General features: G+C 43.2%; 2 protein-coding genes across 3 annotated transcripts in view; one reads left to right on the top strand and one right to left on the bottom strand.

Moving 5' to 3' along the window:
* The first annotated feature begins 4,515 nt into the window (after nucleotides 1-4,515).
* LOC310861018 (transmembrane protein 209-like) lies at nucleotides 4,516-6,822 on the top strand. The gene has a single exon (XM_083768270.1). The coding sequence runs from the start codon at nucleotides 4,898-4,900 to the stop codon at nucleotides 6,719-6,721; it is 1,824 nt and encodes a 607-aa protein (XP_083624396.1). The 5' UTR covers nucleotides 4,516-4,897; the 3' UTR covers nucleotides 6,722-6,822.
* Nucleotides 6,823-7,955: 1,133 nt separating this feature from the next.
* Nucleotides 7,956-20,992, bottom strand: part of LOC310861733 (uncharacterized protein) — a 29,004-nt gene continuing 15,967 nt past the window's right edge. For both annotated transcript variants that reach the window (XM_083769330.1, XM_083769329.1), the window contains exons 16-23: nucleotides 13,650-13,811; nucleotides 12,871-13,077; nucleotides 12,514-12,660; nucleotides 11,605-11,809; nucleotides 10,034-10,158; nucleotides 8,935-9,081; nucleotides 8,744-8,801; nucleotides 7,956-8,254 (exon numbers count right to left, since the gene is read on the bottom strand). In XM_083769330.1, the coding sequence (XP_083625456.1) occupies nucleotides 8,173-8,254; nucleotides 8,744-8,801; nucleotides 8,935-9,081; nucleotides 10,034-10,158; nucleotides 11,605-11,809; nucleotides 12,514-12,660; nucleotides 12,871-13,077; nucleotides 13,650-13,811 (1,133 nt within the window). In that variant the 3' untranslated portion in view covers nucleotides 7,956-8,172. The remainder of the gene's footprint in view (nucleotides 8,255-8,743; nucleotides 8,802-8,934; nucleotides 9,082-10,033; nucleotides 10,159-11,604; nucleotides 11,810-12,513; nucleotides 12,661-12,870; nucleotides 13,078-13,649; nucleotides 13,812-20,992) is intronic.

Genomic DNA, 20,992 nt, shown 5'->3' with positions numbered 1-20,992 from the left:
GACTGCAGTATATATATATATATATATATATATATATATAAACAAGAAACAAAACATGACAACATCACGATTAGAATACTTGGTTATCTACATGATTAGAGAAAAGAAGAGATAATATACAAAGAAATATAATTAAGTGCATGGGTCCTATAAACTTACGTTTGAAATGATTTAATGAAGTAGAATTAGATGAGATTTCTGTATAGGTGTTCCATAGCTGGGCCCCCCTATCTGATGGAGAACTGACACAGACCAGTAACTTTGGGAGATGTAAATTATTGTTGAACTCATAGGAGGCCTTAGCTATATGTTTCACCAGTTTCAATTGAAACGGGCCTCCACCCTCAGGGGGGCCTCAAGCTCCAACTGGACGTCAGGCGTCAGTCAACCACCACCACCCCCTCTCTATCTCGCTCAACTATTTGTATCAATACGACTGTATAAAATAAAAAATGGGGGCCTCATATTTGGTCTTGAAACGGGCCTCCAGATTCCTAAGGCCGCCCAAAGAAGTATTTACATGGCAAAGGAAATGAAACTGGCTGGAACAATACTTTGAAAATAAAGTTGCAGGTTTATGTATTTAAATTAAAGATTGGTAAAATATTGAGTTGTTTGAAAAGAGGGGCAGAATGGGGCAAGAAATCGTACATCATCATACAACATCTCATTCCGACCAATCATAATTTGCGTCCTCAACTTAGTCTTCAATGTTTGTGTTTGTCCAGCTTTGAGTGTTTGTGTAAACATTGGGTAAAGGAGGGGATAACACCCCTCAAACATATTCCAATATACTTTGATAGGGTCGAGTGGGACTTCCTCCTCTCGACCCTGTCAAAATTTGGGTTTGGTCCAACCTTCACTTCATGGGTTAAACTACTTTATGCTTCTCCATTAGCTTCTGTACATACAAACGGATACAGGTCTGAAAACTTCCCTTTGAATCGCTCGACCAGACAAGGCTGCCCTCTCTCACCACTGCTCTTTGCCTTATCTATTGAGCCGCTTGCAATTGCGTTGCGTGCTTCAGACACCTACACTGGTATCTTCAGAGGAGATAGAGAGCATAAAGTTTCACTTTACGCTGACAATTTATTATTATACATATCCAAACCTTCCACATCTATTCCTAGTATCATGTCCACCTTAGAATGTTTTGGCAGGGTTTCGGGGTATAAAGTCAATGTTTCCAAAAGCGTTTTATTTCCTATCAATACACAAGGCAATCAAACTTTTGGCTCTCACCCATTTAATGTTATAACCAGCTTTCGATATTTAGGAATCATAGTAACCAAAGCACTTAATGACTTGTTCAAGCAAAACCATACAAAACTTTTTGAACGTACTGAACAAGACTTAACGAAATGGTTGAACCTTCCTATCTCACTTGCCGGCCGAATTAATATAATTAAAATGAATGTCCTCCCTAAATATCTGTTTCTATTCCAATGTATTCCAATTTTTGTTAACAACACTTTTTTAAGAATCTGGATAAAATTATCTCCAAGTTCATTTGGGATAAGAAACACCCCCGAATAAGGAAGGATTTTTTGCAGAGGCCTAAATCAGATGGCGGAATGGGATTACCTAACTTCAAACTCTATTACTGGGCGTGTAATTTACGTGCGCTCTCATTTTGGCTCCAAGATCAATTGCCTACATGGGCATTTATTGAAGGTCAATGTTGTCCCCCAACATCGTTGTCAGCTTTAATCTTTTCCCCAGTGGCCTCAAGATATACTAAGTTGCCAAAGAATTCCATAGTCTGGCATTCTCTCAAAATTTGGCTCTCAATACGAAGGCATTTCAGTTGGCACCCGGGTTCTGTGCGCGCACCTCTGGTCGCTAACCATGCTTTTTTACAGTCCCTTTCTGACTCATTGTTTAAAGTGTGGCATAGAAATGGTATTCACTCCTTCAAAGATCTTTATATTGATGGGTTATTTCCGACCTTTGAACAAATATGACGCAAATTCAAATTACCCCAATCACATTTCTTTAGATTTCTACAGATACGACATTTTTTAACACAACACACTGCTTCATTTCCAAACATACCTCCCAACTCATCAATGGAATCTATATTTCTACCTGACCCATTGCTCAAAGGAGGTGTTTCTATTATTTATAATTCTCTCTCATGTTTAGATAATAATGCCTCCTTGGAGTATTTAAAAACTGCTTGGGAAAACGACTTAGGAATATCTATCACTGACGAGCAATGGTCTACATCTCAAAAGTTTGTGCACTCTTCTTCAGTATGTGCCAGGCACTGTCTTATACAGATGTGGCCAGTCGCCGGCCACTCTAGCTCATATGTTCTGGCACTGCACTAAACTAACATCATATTGGCAAAGTATATTTAAATCACTGTCAGAAGACCTTTTGACCCGGATCCACTGACAGCAGTTCTGGGGGTCAGGGGGCCCGGGGTCAAACTGTCTACTTTCCAATATAACATGGTAAAATATGTGACTCTACTGGCTCGCAGACTGATACTGTTGAATTGGAAACAAGCACAGGTTGTATATAGTCATAGCACGCCATAGTACATATGTATAGCATAGTAGTGAATATGTATAGTTTATTATGTATAGTGTATGTATAGTTTCATCATATAGATATTCCACTGTTACCTTCTTAGCTTACGCATGTCTCATGATAAATGCTTTTATGTGATGTATTCCCATGCTTTTTGTTCTTGCTTAAATGTAAGTCGCTCTGGATTAAGAGCGTCTGCTAAATGCCTAAATTGTAAATTGTAAATTGTTCCCACTCACACTACACTTATGAAAGTGTTATGCACTACTTGCAATTGGAAAAGATAAAGTTTGAATTGAGAGGGAGTGAAGATAGATTTTACCAGACATGGCAACCCTTCATTGACCATTTCAATAGGTGCACGCTAACCCCTCCTACACAATAGATAACATATTAGAAAATTGGAAAGAAAAGAAAAAAAAAGGAACTGAGTATTTTTTCTTTATTTTATTTTTTCTCATTTAAAAAGAAATGTCTGTAATTCAGTTAATTTACAACAACATGTTGAGAAAGTTTGAGAGCAAGAGTGTCTGTCCTGTTGTCTTTGTTTTGTTTGTCTGTTCACATTTGTCATTGTTTAACTGTTTTTAGTTTTTTCGTGTTTATCACATTTATGTATTGTATGTGGAATTTACATTACCTGTCATTATCTTTCATTTTATATAACTGAATAACTCATTATCATTGTCAAGGATATTCTGAAGTTGTCATATACAAAAAATGCCTAATAAAAACAGTATTAAAAACAACATATTCCAATATTTACGTTTTTTAGGGGCGCCATCCCCTCCAACGTCTGGCTTTTGAAATACGAAATACGTCATATGGCAGCCAAGTCTAGCTGACTTTTAATGTGGGGGGGGGGGGGGGGGGGGGGGGGGAGTTCCAGACCCACAGGTTCCGGCCCGATTGCGGCGAGCTAATTTTTTTTCCCTAGGATAGAAAAGGCAAGGAGCGCTCGTTTTACCACGCCGGCTACTAGTAGTCAAGGAAAGCGCCACCCGCGCGGGCGGAACCTCACCTTCTAATATAAACTTAAACCCCATTCTGACAGCTGCCTCGCTAGCCTAGTGGACTACTCCGCCGGCTTGTAATAATACTTCGCTGGTTCGCGCCCCACTGCGCCACAAGTTTTACAACTGAGACTTTTTAATAGTTTTTGGATTAAGGTTGCATTAAAAAAACTGGATTAAGGTTGGTGAAGGATGCGTTGCTCCCCTGCTTGCGGTTATGTTTAGGTTAGGGTTAGGGTTAGGGTTAGAGTTAGGGTTAGGGTTAGAGTTAGGGTTAGGGTTAGAGTTAGAGTTAGGGTTAGAGTTAGGGTTAGGGTTAGAGTTAGAGTTAGAGTTAGAGTTAGGGTTAGGGTTAGAGTTAGGGTTAGGGTTAGGGTTAGGGTTAGGGTTAGGGTACTAGTAGGCATAAACACTTGTGTGCGGTCCAAAACACAACCCAGCGCTTCCTACTCCACTGACAACCAATCACAGCGCTCCTTGCCTTTTCTACCGTGTGGGGGTGCAGTAGTGCCCTCTACTGTACTGTACTGGCACACCTGAAATCACCATATATACAGTTAATATGTGCGTGTGTGTGTTTGTGTGTGTGTGTTATGCTGCGCACAGGTGGTGAAAAACAACCATGCTGTTTTCGTGCTCACACATACCCTGGTAGTGGTGTAGTTTTGGTCTGATGTCACACATAAACACAAACCCTTGCTAGAGGTGTTATCTCCACCACAGTGGTTGGCTCTAAAACATTTTAATTTCAAGGTTCCCCATAGCGAGGATGTGCAAATGGAACCAAATGGAAGGGTCCATTTGCACACACTCAGAGTTAGCCTGCCCTATACAGACATGCAAGGGTCCATTTGGAAACCCCCTCAAGGAATGAACCCTGAGGGTCCCCGGACCCCACTTTGAGAATCCCTGCTCTCAACAAAACGCAACGGCACCTGCACAAATCCGTGTGCGGCAACGGTTTGTGTTTGTGTGTCAGACAGAAACGTACCTTTTATTAGGTCGGATGTCACCGTGATGCTGTAGAAAGGGAACTAACGCTGTTTGATCCTGATCCCACAAAAGAGGTGTGTGATGTCAGGCTGTGCTCAGGACATGGAGTGAAGATGTCCTTACATAACCAGTTTGTGCCCGTACTACTCACACATATAAGAGACAACCAAGACAAATACAGTTTATAATACATCATCACAGACACAGCAACAGACACCGACAGAAAGGACAGAAAAGAGAAAGACGGACAGACAGACGGACGCTCCTGGAAGGAGTGAGTCCCCAGTCTCCCCAGACTTCAGGTCTAGAGTTCTCCACATCTCGGGTCTTCTTCCCCCCCACATAACACAATGAGTAGGAGCCACAGCGACCTTCTCCTCCGCCGCCAAATGCAGAGGAACAACGCACAACAGACCACCTCCTCCTGCTCCCCTCTGGGGGCCCCCTGGTGGGGGAGGGACTGGTGTGGAGGATCGCATGGTGACGAGGTCACCGCCACCCCGTCCGGTGACGGCACATGGACCGTCATCGACAGGGCCATGAGGTTGCAGAGGGAGAAGCAGGCTGACCGGCAGGCGCCGCTGTGGGCCGTCCTCAGCCTCTCGTTGGCCGCAATCGTTTGCCCTGAACTGTCTGGGATTCTGCTGAGCCCACGTTACGAGGTTATCACCCCATACCGGGGTATCGTCTGGTACGGTGAACTAGCCCTGGCCGCCGTGTTCGGCCTCAACGCCCTGGTTCACTTGTGGACGTGCCTCAGGTCTACTGTGATGGGCCCCTCCACCATCGCCGTGACCCCTGGACAGCACGCGTTGCTTGGCCTTCGGAACTCAGGGATCCTGGCCACCCCCCTGCTTCCTCCTCTCCAGGAGGAGGAGGAGGCGCTACAGGCCTTCGGCATGCTGGGGGGGCAGAACGTCCTGAGTTTCAGCCCCTCGTGCCCCCTCACCACCCCCACTACCAGCGGCCCCAACCTCTCTCCCAGCTGCATTCTCGGGTCCACACCCAGCTGCAGCAGCAGTCTGGGGCCCCCCGTGGAGGGCTCTGGCGTCGGGGCTCGCTACCACTGCACCACCTCGCCCTCCTTGTTCAGCCCTGCCCCCAGGGGTAACGAGGAGGACTACATGGAGGACCTGGAAACCCTGGAGCGGTTCCTCCACACCGAGGAGGAGAAGGATCACCAGCACCGAAGAGGAAGCCGGCTGGGAGGTCCACCGGAGTCCACGTCTTGGTCCTACGGACCCCCCGCCGCCTTCTGGAACTACAACCGCTCGGTGGGAGACTACAGCGCCCAGAGTCTCAGGAGGTACCAGTACCAGCCAGCCTGCCGCTACTCACCGGCGCCCTCGTCCGCCCGCAAAGAAGACGACGACGTCAACCGTGCGGGATCCAAGCGGCACACGGCGGCGGAGGTGTGGTCCTGCGTCACCGGTCGACCCGTGTCGGCGGATCGTGTGGGCGACTGGACCGCCAACCTCCGCAAGTGGCTCAGCGACACCATCCTGGCGCCGCTGGCCGAGGAGATCGACGTGGTCAACGGGCAGCTCCGCAGGACGGGCTCCCCGGAGGTCCAGATCGGAGAGACGGCCATGGACGCCCTGAGGCAGGCGGCCGCGGCCAACGCCTCCTCCGTGCCCACCCTGAGCGCCGTGGTGCGCTACCTGGACGTCACCGCCGACCAGGAGTACCTGCTGGACCGGATCCGGGAGCTGGCGCACGGCGGCTCCATGAGCTGCTTCCGCTGGAACGGCGGCGGCGACCCAAAGACAGGCCGGAGGCAGTGGCGGACGGACCTGCCCACGGACGCCGCCGTCGTGGCACACGTCTTCTGCACCTACATGGACTCGCGGCTGCCGGCGCACCCCCGGCACCCCGACGGAAAGACCTTCACCTCGCAGTACTTCGATCACGCCCCGGCGGCGGGCAATAAAGCTTTATTGCCGGACGACGGGGCGCCTCAGAGGCCGCTCTGCATCCGCCAGGGCGCCGCCAACCCGCCGCGCTACCAGCTGCTCCACCGCGGACACGTGTACAGCCTCCCCGAGGACAGGAACAACCTGTTCCACACGCTGCTCCTCTTCTTGTACGCCGTCAGAACACACATGCACGGCATGCTGGGGCGGGTCAGCCTGGGCCCGTCCGGGGTCAACATCTTGTGGATATTCACAGACTGATGGTGACTGGTCCAGTGCCGTGGTGCAACAGCTGCATCGATTCTAATCCAGTGATTTTCAACTAGTGGTCTTTGAGGGGGTTCCAGGTGGTCCCCAGCTAAATGATGAGTAGCCTGACCTAAGCAGAGACATTTCTGGTCTAGAGGGGCGGGTCGCGCCTCAGAAATGCGCGCACCCTGATTGGATCTCATCGATCTGTCCGTCACCCCCGGCCCCTCCTCTCCCCCCTAGTGCAGCGCTACGTCACATCATTTAGAGCGACGCCCACCCGGAAGGGTTGACTCCCACTTTTAGACTGGTTCAGCCCACGGCTTTTTCCAGGCTTTCATCTTTCGCGCAGACGAAATGAAAGCCTGGGTATCGAGGCTAAATGATGAGTAACCAAATGGACCCTTATAGATCTTTAACTCTTGAAAGTGTCAAATGAAACCAGATGGACCCTTATGGGTCAATTTGGTTTAATTAATTAATTTACGCTAATCTGCATTTCTTCATTTACACAATTAGAGAATGTAGAAGAATTGTTATTTTGATCAACGCTTGCCTGTTATCTCTGCTATGATATCAACATCATACAGAATGGAATTGTGGACAAATTGGGTCTTGGGTCTGAAAGGTTAACTCTCATCAAATGGTGGTCCATGGCTCAAATGCAGAATAAGTAATGGGCCATGATATGAAAAAGGTTTAAAACTACGTTTGACACTACTGAACAAACACTCTACAGCAATGATTACTATTAGCTATTCAATTAAATAGCTCAATTAACTGGTCAACATTATTACAATATCTCTCCTTACTGGCCTACCGGCAAAATGCCAAAATGCCGCAACTCGCCTGGACTTCAACCAGCCAAAATTCTCACATGTCTCCCCCTTCTCCGCTCCCTCCATTGGCTCCCGGTCGCCGCCGGAGTACAAAACTATGATGCTAGCCTTCAAAGCAACCACACATGGTGCCCTCATCTTGCAAGTCTGATCGGACCCAACAAACCCTCCCACGCACTCAGATCAGCCTACGCAGGGAGGCTATACCTTCACTAAAAACGCCGGGACAACGCTCCACACGTCCCAAACTCTTCTCCATTCATTTAAAGATGGAGTGCCGTTGAATTTTTTCTGTTTTCATCTACTGTATGCCAAACCCGGGATTTCTCAGGTTTATTGATATAACCCTCCTGTGCCAAACCCGAGAAATTGCGGGTTTCTTTAATGTCTATTAATCAATTATGAATAGTATTTTAATTACCGTGTCTTAGTTGTTTTAGCATCGGTCACTAGCCTCCGAGGGCTCCCACATATGTGACGTCATCGCAAATCCAAAAACGCTGTGCACGCACGCGATCTTTGGGGCTCAGATTTAGGTAAATGAGGAGCTTAACAGAACTTTAATCCAACCTTGTACTCTACGTCCTGAGTGAAACTATGAAATGGACGATTAGTACTTCCGGTTCAAGCAGCGGGTTCACGGCTCTCTCTTCTTCTGCATTTCCGTGCATCCTGCTGGCACTGGCCGTAAAGCACAGCCTCTTTGCTATGGCGACGGGAGAGAATGAGTTGAACTGGTAAGTGTGGCCACACAAAAACATAATTTTAACACCTTTTGTACACTTTTTTGAAGAAAAAAACAATAACTAAAAAAATCTTCCTCCTAGTATAATAATAGTAGCCTACTTGATGATCATGTTTTTATTTTCAAAAGAAAAATGTCTCTCTTATACATAATTATGCCAGCTGCAGTGATCTTCCCCAGTGCCACTAAAATTGGCAGACTTCTGCCATTTACAGCTCTCACAAGTCAGCACGCAAGTAGGTACTGTAACTGTATATATATTCAATAACTTTAAACAAATACATTAAAAACAGTTGTGCTGCACACAATACATTTCTGAGAAAAATGTTCTGCAAATCAATGTCATATTTAAACATCCCCAAACACATAATGTCAAGATACAAGACCAATTGTGTTGCAGTGAAGAGGATGCATGTCATTGGTCAGATAAAATGCTAGATAAATGCGAACCTCCTCTTAATCTCTTCCACCAATTTCTTTCCAGCTTTCTCTTGACTGTCCTGACAATCTACAAAAGACCATAGAGATAATATGTGTTACAAAGACTGCTCACACAGATCAACAATCGATCATGAAACACTTTTGTGAGTAAGTGAGTCAGTCAGTAATAGCTATTAGTAGTGAGCTGTTAATAATATTACCTGAGTATAAGCAGAGAGGGGCTGAGAAGGTGATTCTCGTTCCAAACTTTCCATCTGCATCTGCAAATACAGGCATCACTAGACCTCTCTGTTGAAACCATTCTTGGAGGGCATTCCTCATAGACGACTGATCTTTACTTGTGGATGCTAAATGAATAGATGAATGGACAGATTAGCCACAGCTGGATCAGCAATGAAGCCCTGTGGCTTAAGACATATCAATTTACAATTTAGGCCACACTCTTATCCACAAAGTGGAGCTACAAAGTGTAAGATAGTTACAAAGTTACAAAGAGCAAGATAAGAGTAAAGAACATATGGACTCCAGGTAGTCAAGTAAATGGCAAGGAAACATTTAATTGCTACAAATTAACTAGGACCACCGGTAGATATCAAAGAAAGCATATGTGTATAAGACAAACTGTGTAAACAGGCAAACAGCACATCTATCTAAATAAAGTGTATAACATAGTATGTGAACAAGTAACATACAGTACATGCATACATACAGTACATCTGGATGCAATAACAAAAAATAGGAAAAACATTGTGATGAAAATAAATAAGGAGTGATAGGGGATGAGGGGGACTCTGACGTCTGATGGATTTTAAGACTGCAGCAGGAGATGGGGACTAAATGCAATACACATAATGCTACACATATGCTGGCCAAACACCTTTCAAATGACAGGGAATAGGGTTAACTGTGAACATGAGGATGGAGCTCACCTGTGTCTGGAGTCTATGGACCCTGCAACAGTCTCACCTGTGTCTGGAGTCTCTGGACCCTGCAACAGTCTCACCTGTGTCTGGAGTCTATGGACCCTGCAACAGTCTCACCTGTGTCTGGAGTCTCTGGACCCTGCAACAGTGTCACCTGTGTCTGGAGTCTCTGGACCCTGCAACAGTCTCACCTGTGTCTGGAGTCTCTGGACCCTGCAACAGTCTCACCTGTGTCTGGAGTCTCTGGAGCCTGCAACAGTCTCACCTGTGTCTGGAGTCTCTGGACCCTGCAACAGTCTCACCTGTGTCTGGAGTCTCTGGACCCTGCAACAGTCTCACCTGTGTCTGGAGTCTCTGGAGCCTGCAACAGTCTCACCTGTGTCTGGAGTCTCTGGAGCCTGCAACAGTCTCAGCAGGTGCTGACTAAGCCTGGCCTGTGTCTCCTTCTTACTCCGCAGAGTAGTCCGCTCCCCCCGCTCTCCCTTGGCCTCCACGCAAAACCTGCCCACAGTACACCAGAGTTGGGCTGGGCTGTTTGTATTTCTGGAAACCATTTCATCATCGATAGTAGTGCAAACTAGAACTGCACTCTGTCGAGTGCATACTTGCTTGTTGCACACTAGTAGGCCATAAATGGCCAACTAGTGCGCAAGCAGAGCGCGCAAGTCCTTTCGACCGTTGTAAACTGTCAAATCTCAGTATCTCTGTGAAGGAACGTTTGAAATGATTAATGTTTAGATGTAACTATTTGCTACCTACCTACTTTATGCATATAAACACCTAGTATTATTATTAAGTATGGTTCAAGTTTCTATCTATATAAGAAATACTGTTTTATCGTTGTAGATATATTCTGGATCCCTTTTTAGTTTTTCAGAGACAAATAAATCATTGATATGTGTTGATATCCCCCAGCTGTTCCGCCATTTGATGTTTATGCAAGAAAACAGCAAATCTGTGCCTGGTTTGCTGGGACCAAATGACCATATTTCTTACGTCATCATTAAGAGCTAGTCATACATATACACACCACGTACTCTGGTCCCAGCAGATCAGGCACAATTTGCTATTTTATTTTTACTGATTATGTATATAGTATACGTATGACTAGCTCTAAATGATGACGTAAGAAATATATATAGTATATATATAGTATATAGGCATATACTATATACGTATACATATATACTCTATACTCTATACTGTATAAAGTGTGTAGTTGTAAGTTGATTAGCGGTATACTGTGGTTACTTTGCGCCAAAAACCGTGACAGCTGTTCCGCCATTTGATGTTTATGCAAGAAAACAGCAAATCTGTGCCTGGTTTGCTGGGACCAAATGACCACAAATGACCATATTTCTTACGTCATCATTAAGAGCTATAGTCATACATATACACACCACGTACTCTGGTCCCAGCAGATCAGGCACAATTTGCTATGTTATTTTTACTGATTATGTATATAGTATACGTATGACTAGCTCTAAATGATGACGTAAGATATATGGTCATTTGGTCCCAGCAAAACAGGTACAGATTTGATGTTTTTCTGCATAAACATCGAATGGCGGAACAGCTGTCACGACGGAGGAGACCGGGCGAAAACATTACTTGCGCGCTCTGCTTGCGCAAGTAATTACCCAGAGTTTGTTCATTGACACTGAATTAGTGACTAACATTGTGACCTCATAGACGTTTAGTTTGAGATATTATCTAAATCAGTTTTATTTAAATGCAGCGCTCAGAAAATGAAGCCATACTATCCCAGTAAACTGTAAAACCACCATGGGTTCTGTCATATCCCAGTTCAGTCATAGTATTATAATATAGATGCTCCATTGTTGTTTTCATTATAGCAGTGACTTGTCAGTCACTGCTGTTCACAAATAAATTTGTCGTATTATATATGAAAAAGCATGCTGTGGTTAAGAGTGGTTAAACACTAACCCTGTGAATTTAAGCTTGGCTGAGCCTCTGTACCACACAGATTTCAGGACTGAGCCTTTCATCTTTAGACCTGCCGCTGTAGCCAGCAGAGTCTTCAGTTTCTCCTCAGCTCTGGTAGGCAGGGACGTAGCACAATGCATGAGAGGAGAGAGGCAAGACAATGCCGTTTGGAAAGCAGCCTGGCGAGCTGATGCCTCACTGGTATCTATGGAACGCACGGTCATGAATAAGGGTGGAACAGACATTTTTTTATCGATAATTGAATACATATATTTGATGAATAATCGATCCCTATTTTAGACTTTTAAAAGAAAATCCCCAAATAGTGAAAATAACAGACCTATAGCTCATGAGTTATGTAGATCTTCAATTTAAAGTTTAAAATACGCTTAATGTGCAAGACCACTTTGGTAGAGGTTTGGGTTGTGTACCTTGCCACGGTGTAACCCAAATGTGGACAAGAAATCAAAGATAATTGCTCCAGTGATTAGAAATTGATCATTCAAAATATGCTCCTCATTGACTTGTGTTCTTTTAAGTACTAAAAGAGTGACTTTGAGAGTTGTTTCAGCGTACAATATAAGTCAATGAGGAGCATATTTTGAATTATCCATTTCTAATCACTGGAGCAATTATTTTTGATTTCTTGTCCACATTTAGAGTTACATCATGGCAAGGTAACTACACAACCCAAACCTCTACCAAAGTGGTCTTACACTTTGAAAAGTAAAAATAATTATATTAATAAAAAGATCAGTCTTCTCCATTATTCAATTAATCTAAGTAATGGATTGAATAATCTATATGAAAATAATAATAAATTGTCATCAACGCTTTGCTGCAATAGATTTGGGATAAACCTGGTACAATAAATGCACGCACCGCAAATATATCCATGGCTACCATTACCTGTTCCAGTATACGTGAAGACACAGGTGATGTTGGTGAGAGAACAGCAGAACTTCAGTGGTTCTGGTTGCTTATAAACGTCCTTAGGAAGAGGGAAGGAACGCTGGCTGAAGTGCTGGTTCACCTTTTCTTTGATTTTACTCTCATCTGCAAAGAGACGGACATGATCAGACAGGACAGGAAGAAACAGGAGTTTGACTTTATTATTAGGAACATTTCTTGACCACATTCTCTTAGTCTTCTGGCAGCCTATTAATAATGACAAATTTTCATTTCATTTTTCCATGTTTCTGCATGCATGCGGGAAGGGAAATAGTGTGACAGGCAAACATTAGTGAAAGCATATATAGACTGTACCAGGCTGGCAGATCTGCCCAGCGCAGCCCAGGGTCAGATAGGCGTTATGGGAGGCATCTTTCTTGGAGGTGAACGGCCTGTGGTCTTGGAAGGTGAAGCACTCCAGAGACACAGACACTCTGCATTCCCATTTCTTGTCGAAGTTCACACTCTCACACACCACAGTACCCGGCTTCACACTGACCAGCGGCAGAAACTGTCTGATCTCTGTCAAAACATCACATGCACAAACATGTACAATACACAAAGACCATGAGGACAACAATAGAGTGGCGTGACGTGATCATGTTCATTAAGTTGTCCTATAATCACAGTGGTGTAAAGTAACTAAGTACATTTACTGAAGTACTGTCTAATTTCCATTACTTTTACTTCTACTCCACTACATTTATTTGAAAACTTACTAGTTACTAGTTACTTTGTAGCTTTTGATTATTATTACAAAACATACAGTAACCACTTCAGCACTATATAAATTTCAGCCATTTGAAAAAGTCGATCTACTCATAATGCTCATAATGCATCGCGATGCGACGCATTGTGTGCTTGTAGATCTGATATTTTCAAAAGATTTTTATACATTCGAAAACTTGAAATGAGACATTCTGCATAATGAGTACATGTACTTTTGGTACTTTAAGTACATTTTGATGCCAATACTTTTACTCAAGTACATTTTGAATTCCAGACTTTTACTTGTAACAGAGTTATATATTGCAGTATTGATACTTGGAGTACTTTTTCCACCACTGCCTATTCAGGACGGTCAGCAGTCAAACCTTCCATTGGTCCAACAGCCGGCGACTTGGCAGTTTTCTTATAAGGGGGCGGGGCAGAGTCCCCAGATGCTGTATCCATGGTGACAGGAGGGATGAGTGATGGAACACCTGCCTGTTGACCAGGACCAATCACAGCACTGCCATCTGGTTCCTGAACCGGAGCTGAAATATCAGGAAGTAGAATAGTAGGGTTTGAGTCAATTAGTAATAAATAATATGATTGTCAGTATTTGGGTTAAAGAGGACATATATATTGGTGCTTTCCCATTGCATATGGTACAGGCTGAGTTAACGTTCTAAATCAGTCTCACCTACCTTTGTGTGGGTTTGGATTCGGAAATGCTTCCAGTAGAATGAGTAGATCATTCCTGACAATCTTCTTCAGAACATTGAACATGATCCGAGTGGCATCACTGGGATAGTTCTGTATGATCAGGTCGACGGTGTCAGTCCTGCTAGCGTTCTCCATGAGACTCTTAGGGATGGGCTGGAGGCCTTCGAGGTTATCAGGCTCTTTCAGGTGCCACTGGAAACTTCTCAACTCTTCGGTTCCAAGCTCCAACAGAATCTTCAACATTCTTGTCTTCATGGCTGATTCCTGGACGGTACAAACATGTTTCAATATCCTAATGCTTTGTGTATGAATACATTCATGTTTTATTTGTTACATATGCAATACACATTAATATACAATTCTACATTCCATGGCTTGTCTAAATAGTATCTGGAATCTGGATCAGTGGAGTAATTAGGCTTATCAGCCATGGGTTCTTTGAATGAAAGGGGCCCTGTACACGCAGAAATCAGTTATTTCTCGGGTAATTTGGACCATTTGGGACGGTTCTGGCACGGTTCTATAGTTACTTTGGCCAAATATTTACCTACTACAAGCACATTCATCAAGAACAAACATTTGTTGGGCGGGTTTGACAAAACCCACCAACCATATGCAAATTACGCCTCTGATCTGGATTAATTATTATTAACATGTAAGGCACTATATAGGCTACTGTATGTAAAATGTTATATTAGATGTGACATACACAATATGTTTTCTAGAACATTTCTAAAGAGGATGTGTACAACATCCAAATCTATTGTCAGAATGGGAGAGTGGAATTACAAAAAAAGAGAGCTATTCAATTCATAAAAAAGTAAATGATTACTGTGGACGGACATTGGGCATTTGTTTGTTTAACTGTATGTAATGTGTTTTATTTTTCGTTTTGTCATTATTTATTTATTTTTGTTCTGTATTTATTATTGTCAAAACATTTTGTGATAAGATTTTGTTTGTATGTGTGCTGCCATGGGGATGTGGGGGGAAAAAAATATGTCAATTGTTTTGAAAATACTTCTTTGTACTGTAAAGAAAATGAATAAACATATGTTTAAAAACAAATATATGATTACTGTGTCTCTACTCTACTGACTGTGAGATAGTTTTGTTTGATCATTCTGTTGTAACATACCATATAATGACTTCTTTATGGTAGTTTTAGTGCTGAGAGTCCCCAAGTGTCCACAAGATGGAAGACATGAACCACCTGAGAGAAAGTGAGAGACATGAATAAAATATGCATAATAAAATATCTATTGTTGTCCTTGTTCGACACGCGATACCGTCGTGCATCGATGTATAAACCGAGATTATTGGGGAAAAGCACAACTGCCTTACTGCCTGAAAAAGTGCCCCTCGGGGCACAGGTCTCCAGTGGATACTGAATCAAGAAACTTAAAAACGGTCTTGGGTGTTCACAAAAGCCTACGTAGATGATAAAAGGACCCATTTTTAAGTGAAAGAAATATCCCATTAATAACCACTTTAGGTTTAGGAACATGAAGCCGATTGAATGCATGCCGTAACTGGCACAGCTGCTCTTTGCCAGTAGTGGGAAAGAAATCAACACGAAAAATGTAGTTCCCACCAACATCGACACATTGTGTGGCCAGTGGTGTGGACGAGGTGTGAGCCCTGCAATGCCAAGAACGTGATAGGGTGAATGGTCCCAGTAGGCTATAGCTACCCACGATCAGTCCCATTAGGGAAAGACCAGGCCGCTCCCGAACTACTCTGCCGGGACTGGGAGGGTCTGGCACGTGGAAGGACTGGGTTCTGTGGGTTGACTCCTGTCCGGGCCCCTCCTATATCTCACCAGGTCCACTCCTGCTCTCACCATTGGGTTTGAATGGCTCTCCTAAAGGCCTGACCGTGGGCTGTTGGGCCTCCTCCTCACGGAAGACACAGTCTGGGGTGCCAACCCATACTGCTCCCGGCAAATAAGACTAAAGAATACATAGAATATAGCCTGGGCACGATTTCATTTCGGTATATGATCCGGGCTGGAGCCGGATGATATGCTTACGTCATGTTGTAGGCAATGGTTTGCCTACAACAAACAGCAAGAACAGGCGGCGACAACTTCCTTTTCCCTCTCAATAAAAGCTCTCGCTTACGAGAGCTTTTATTGAGAGGGAAAAGGAAGTTGCCGCCACCTGTTCATCCTGTCTGGCGACTACAAAACAATACTACAACATGACGTAACCACAACATCCGGCCCCAGCCCGGATCATACGGACTTTTGAAACAGAGACCAGGCTTTCCTCCAAGGCGGTGGAAAGCCTGGTGATGCGAGGTTACATAGAATAAGGAGCCGCTGGCTCTAGATAACTGTGAATGAACATACTTACATTGTTATAGAAGGTAAATCTTCTTGCATGTGATCAGTCTGTGTTCAGGTTAGAGAAGAAAAAATAAAACCTCTTCTGACAGTCCGTTTCCTTCAAAGAAAATATATTGCTATTAGATTAATTAAATTGTTCTTTTAAAACGTGGTTTTAGTCTCTTAGTAAAGGAACATCTATTTATTTTTATGTCAGACATTGATGTTGTCCATTCCAATTGATTATTTTCTGTTATCTTGCTGATACGATTCGGTTTTGCTTTCGCTTCCCAGGAAAGATCCCAGTTGAGTTTTCAGATACGCCAAGCCTAGGGATGTTTTGAAGCAGTTCTAATAGCCTTCATATCACAGAAAGGTTTCCATGATGAGGAGGATGGTATCCGTCAATAGATGGTGAATAGTGGAATAGTGAGCCTACAGAGTCCAGACCAGATCAGAGAGCGAGTTGAGTCAACAAGTGGGTGTTAGCCTGACGTGCACAGCGCACGTGGGCAGGGCGGGGCAGGCAACCTTTGGCATGGGACTGAGTGACATGCCAACCAGGGGAAAACGAAACTCATTTGCCATGCCATGCCAACCAGGAGAAAACTAAACTAATTTAAACCTGACTCATTTACAAGCAGACTTCTTCTTCATATGTGATTGGTACAACTTAAGCAACCAGTATTATGTTTGTCACCCACTGGTAAAACTAAGAATGGTAATCAGTGATGAAGAAATGGTATTGATATAACTAATCAGTAACTGCTAAAGCTGCAGTGGACATTGGTAGAAGACTCTGGGCTGTATTTTGCGTGTCTTAAGTACCAGGTCTTATTCCTAACTTGAGTAAACTAAAGACCTGGAGGTGTGGTCAATGCTCTTTGGCCACTCAGAATAGCCAAATGGCATTGATCACGGCTCCAGGTCTTTAGTTTACTCAAGTTAGGGAATAAGACCTGCTACTTAAGACACGCAAAATACAGCCCTCTGAGTTTATTGGTATGAGTATGAGAGAAGTCAGTACATTTGCACACAGGTGACTTAACCACTTAAACCCTAGCTAGTACTTTGTACAACAAATCACAAAAATGGCACGTTGTGAGCTTGTAGATAATGTTCTACAAATTTGACCAATATAGGGACACCAGTGTTAATGTGGTTACATTCATGAAAAAAAACATGTTGCTTACCTGGTGGATTGTTATTTAGAACGGCATCACACGCTGATCTTAAGCACTCAGCAGCTGCTCTACGCGACAGTAACGTGTCAGAAACCACACAGAGTTCAGTGGTCATTCAATACGTTCATAAGACGGCCTATATGACTAAATGTGATAGACATTGTTTTAATTTAAATAAACTAGCTTCAAATTGACATAATATTGGTTGTTCAGTTTTTCAGTTTGACCCACCAGTTTTGGAGATATGGCTTACAGAGTAATGTCTTGAAGAAAACAGCCTTGAAAGGTTCACTTCTGGACTCTAAAGCCCTAACCACACCAAAGGGTCACCATGCAACTCCTTGGGTCCAAACGGTTGCAAGGAGTTAACACTAAAACCGTCTTGACCCTTTGGTGTAGTTTGGGCCATTGAATTCCATGCGTTGAATCACTAGGGTCAACGTGGGTCAACGTGCAACAAGACATATCACATTGCAGGGACAACGCTAAAACCCGTCTTGACCCTTTGGTGTGGTTAGGGCTTAACATTACACCTACCTAGCTACATGTTTAAGCATTTATTTCATTACTGCACGTTGACGCAGTCAATGCGGCGGGCAATAAAGCTTTGCCGGACGACGGGGCGCCACAGAGGCCGCTAAAAAAAGCTAAATCTCATCAAATTGTGTTCCGTGGCTCAAATGCCAAATAAATAATGGGCTATGATATAAAAACGGTTGAAAACCATTGATCTAATCCATTTACATGTAGGGTACGTTACGTAAATAACTGTTAAATAGCTCTATATTGTGAGAGTAATCATTGCTACTGTAAATACTAGTCATTGCTATAGTGTTTGTTCAATAACAGTTACTTTACACTGTTACTACTATAGCAATAATTATCACAAAATAGAGCTATTTAATGAAATAGCTCAATGAACTGGTCAACATGCGTGTTTTTGACACTGACAGTTTGGCAATGTAGGCTACTGTAAACGTATGTTACCTCATGCCAAAAAAGCTCCTTTGAATTGAATTGTGTGAAAAACACAAACTATAACCAACTAACACAACAATAACACAACAGGGAGACAGAAAGACACAATCATGACAAATAGCATTATCCATGAGGAAGATAGCAAATTTGTAATATATACATAACATAGGCCTACTTTATTAGTAAAGACTATTACAATGATTAAAGGACCTATAACATAAAATTCAACTTTTTCAATTAATTTTGTGTTTTTGGGGCTCCCATATGTGTTTTCTCTCCCCACAAATAACCAATTTTGAACAATCAGGCTTTCATATCATATAGGTGCTTTAATGGAAATTGCTCTCAGGAACAGCTCAACTGATTTTGGTCTCATCGTGATGTCATCAATGTCACCCTACTTTGTATATTTCCTCCTTCTTCAGTCTTCAGTTTCAAATTTGCATTTCCACTTTGTTTACAATGTCCACCATTGTTGATTTTCCAAGCTGGCATGGAATGGAAACGAATCTGGTTTTTTCTAGCATCAGTATTATAACTCAAATATTAAATATTCTGCATATCAGCACCCCCACCACCTCAGGAGTCAGGACATTGTGGTATTGCAGCTAAAACTGCTTCCAAAGTCCAGAAAGAAATGACAAGGCCTGGTTATATCAGAGTGGTGATTGAGGCTCAAACCATTAGAAATAACTTTGATGGACATAGACAATATGATATTAAATATTAAAAGCCGTTTTAAAATGCATGTTATTTGCGCTTTAATGGAGCCCTAATTATGTTTGATTGATTAACCTGTTTAAAAGCCTATCAACATAGCCAGTTCACACTATTGTACGTGACGTCAATGAGATGGACGTGCTATAGCCTTGTGTTATGCCTTCTTATACCAAATGTATCTGTTGTTGTGGGGATGTGGGGTCATGGTTTCTATGAAATGAAACCATGTGCGTCTACTGTGCGTCTTTAAATGTTATATACTTATCTGTGTGCTGGTGCCTTTTGGGTCAGCAGCACATGCCAGTTCCCTTTTTGCTTGCAAAAAAACAGCCTGATACAGAGGGTGCAACAGGCACAGCAACAAATTAGACACCATACTCAATTTGAGCAGCATGGAGAGCAACCATGGATAGAGAATTGTTTAACTATAAAATATGGCAATTCATCCTACAACTGTGAGGGTGCTTGGGCACAAGTTGGCTCCTGTATGTGTGCATGTGCCTGGTGCTGACTGCAGGATTGTTCTAGTCTAGACACAAATATACCCATCCTCTGTTAGGTAACCCTAAACAAAAATAAGAGGAAAGGAGAGCTTGCTAATAGTTTAAGAGTATTTTAATCTAATACCAGTTTTTGCATGGTAGGCTAGATTGCATGCAGCCTGAGCAGGCTTACTTGCTGATTTGAGCCTGGTCTGGAGGAATTCTTGGCAATTGCTAAGGTAAGTATGGTTTAAACCTGGGGTCGGCAACACTGCTATATTAACATCAAGTAATATATAGTATTGAAACAGAATTAATATATATTGTGCAGCGGGGGTGGGGAGATTTAAAAAATATATACCGGTATATATTATTCACCTTGAGGCAGCGGTGACCGAACGGTTTGCGGAGCGGTCTTGATATCGGAAGGTGGCTAGTTCGTATCCCCGGACCGGCACGTTAAAATTACCACCGATGAAGTGCCCTTGGACAAGGCATTGAACCTCTACCATGAAATGTTCTATGAGCAGGGCCTGGCTGTAAACAAGTTTTTGAGCTTAGTCCAGTTACACTGGGTAAACATAGTACCTTTCCTTTCCTTACCTAACGGAGAGTATAGCCCTTTGCAGCACTTTGACCCCAGACAGAAGCAGATCACTATTGCAGATGACAACATGAAAATGTGCATCTTTAAATGTTACTGTACATACTTATTTCTCTGTGCTGGTGTCTTTTGGATCAGCAGCAGGCATGCCAGTTCCCTTGTTACTTGCAAAAAAACAGATCCGGAGGGTGTAACAACAACAAACTAAAAAAGTAAGACGCCTGGTTTTGACATTGAGTTCACGCATCTTTTTGGTTTTCATGAGCTTTAAGCACACGACTGTGACGTTAACACAGTTCTCTGAAACCAATGTCCTTTCTTTCAGCAAATGAGAGTGAATGCTTGGCCATGTTGTTGTATATCTGCTCCTATTTAGATCAGGTCCCGGACCCTGATGTTACATTTGTACTCCTGCTGCACAGAGAAAATAGCAGATCTACAAGCTCACAACACATTGCGAGCTTGTAGATTGACTATTCTTGTCACAGTACGGACAAGTATAAATCAAGTGCATCCACACAATGTCGGGAGAGTCATGATACAATAGACAAGGCATTACAGTAGGTCACCCAGTAATGTGAAGGTTGGCAGGCTAAGCTTTTTTTTCAGTTACCTTTGTCTTATTTTGAAACACATGGCAAAACAGTAAAAGTTGACAAAAACGGACTCCAGACTGAGTGCACAAGGGATTTTTTTTCTTTTTGGTAAATTA

This window comes from Protomyctophum parallelum (assembly GCF_964188405.1).
Source record: "Protomyctophum parallelum genome assembly, chromosome: 7".
NCBI classification, from domain to species: domain Eukaryota; kingdom Metazoa; phylum Chordata; class Actinopteri; order Myctophiformes; family Myctophidae; genus Protomyctophum; species Protomyctophum parallelum.
Note: the sequence above shows the minus strand (reverse complement) of the source record. Positions and strands in the feature narration are given on the sequence as shown.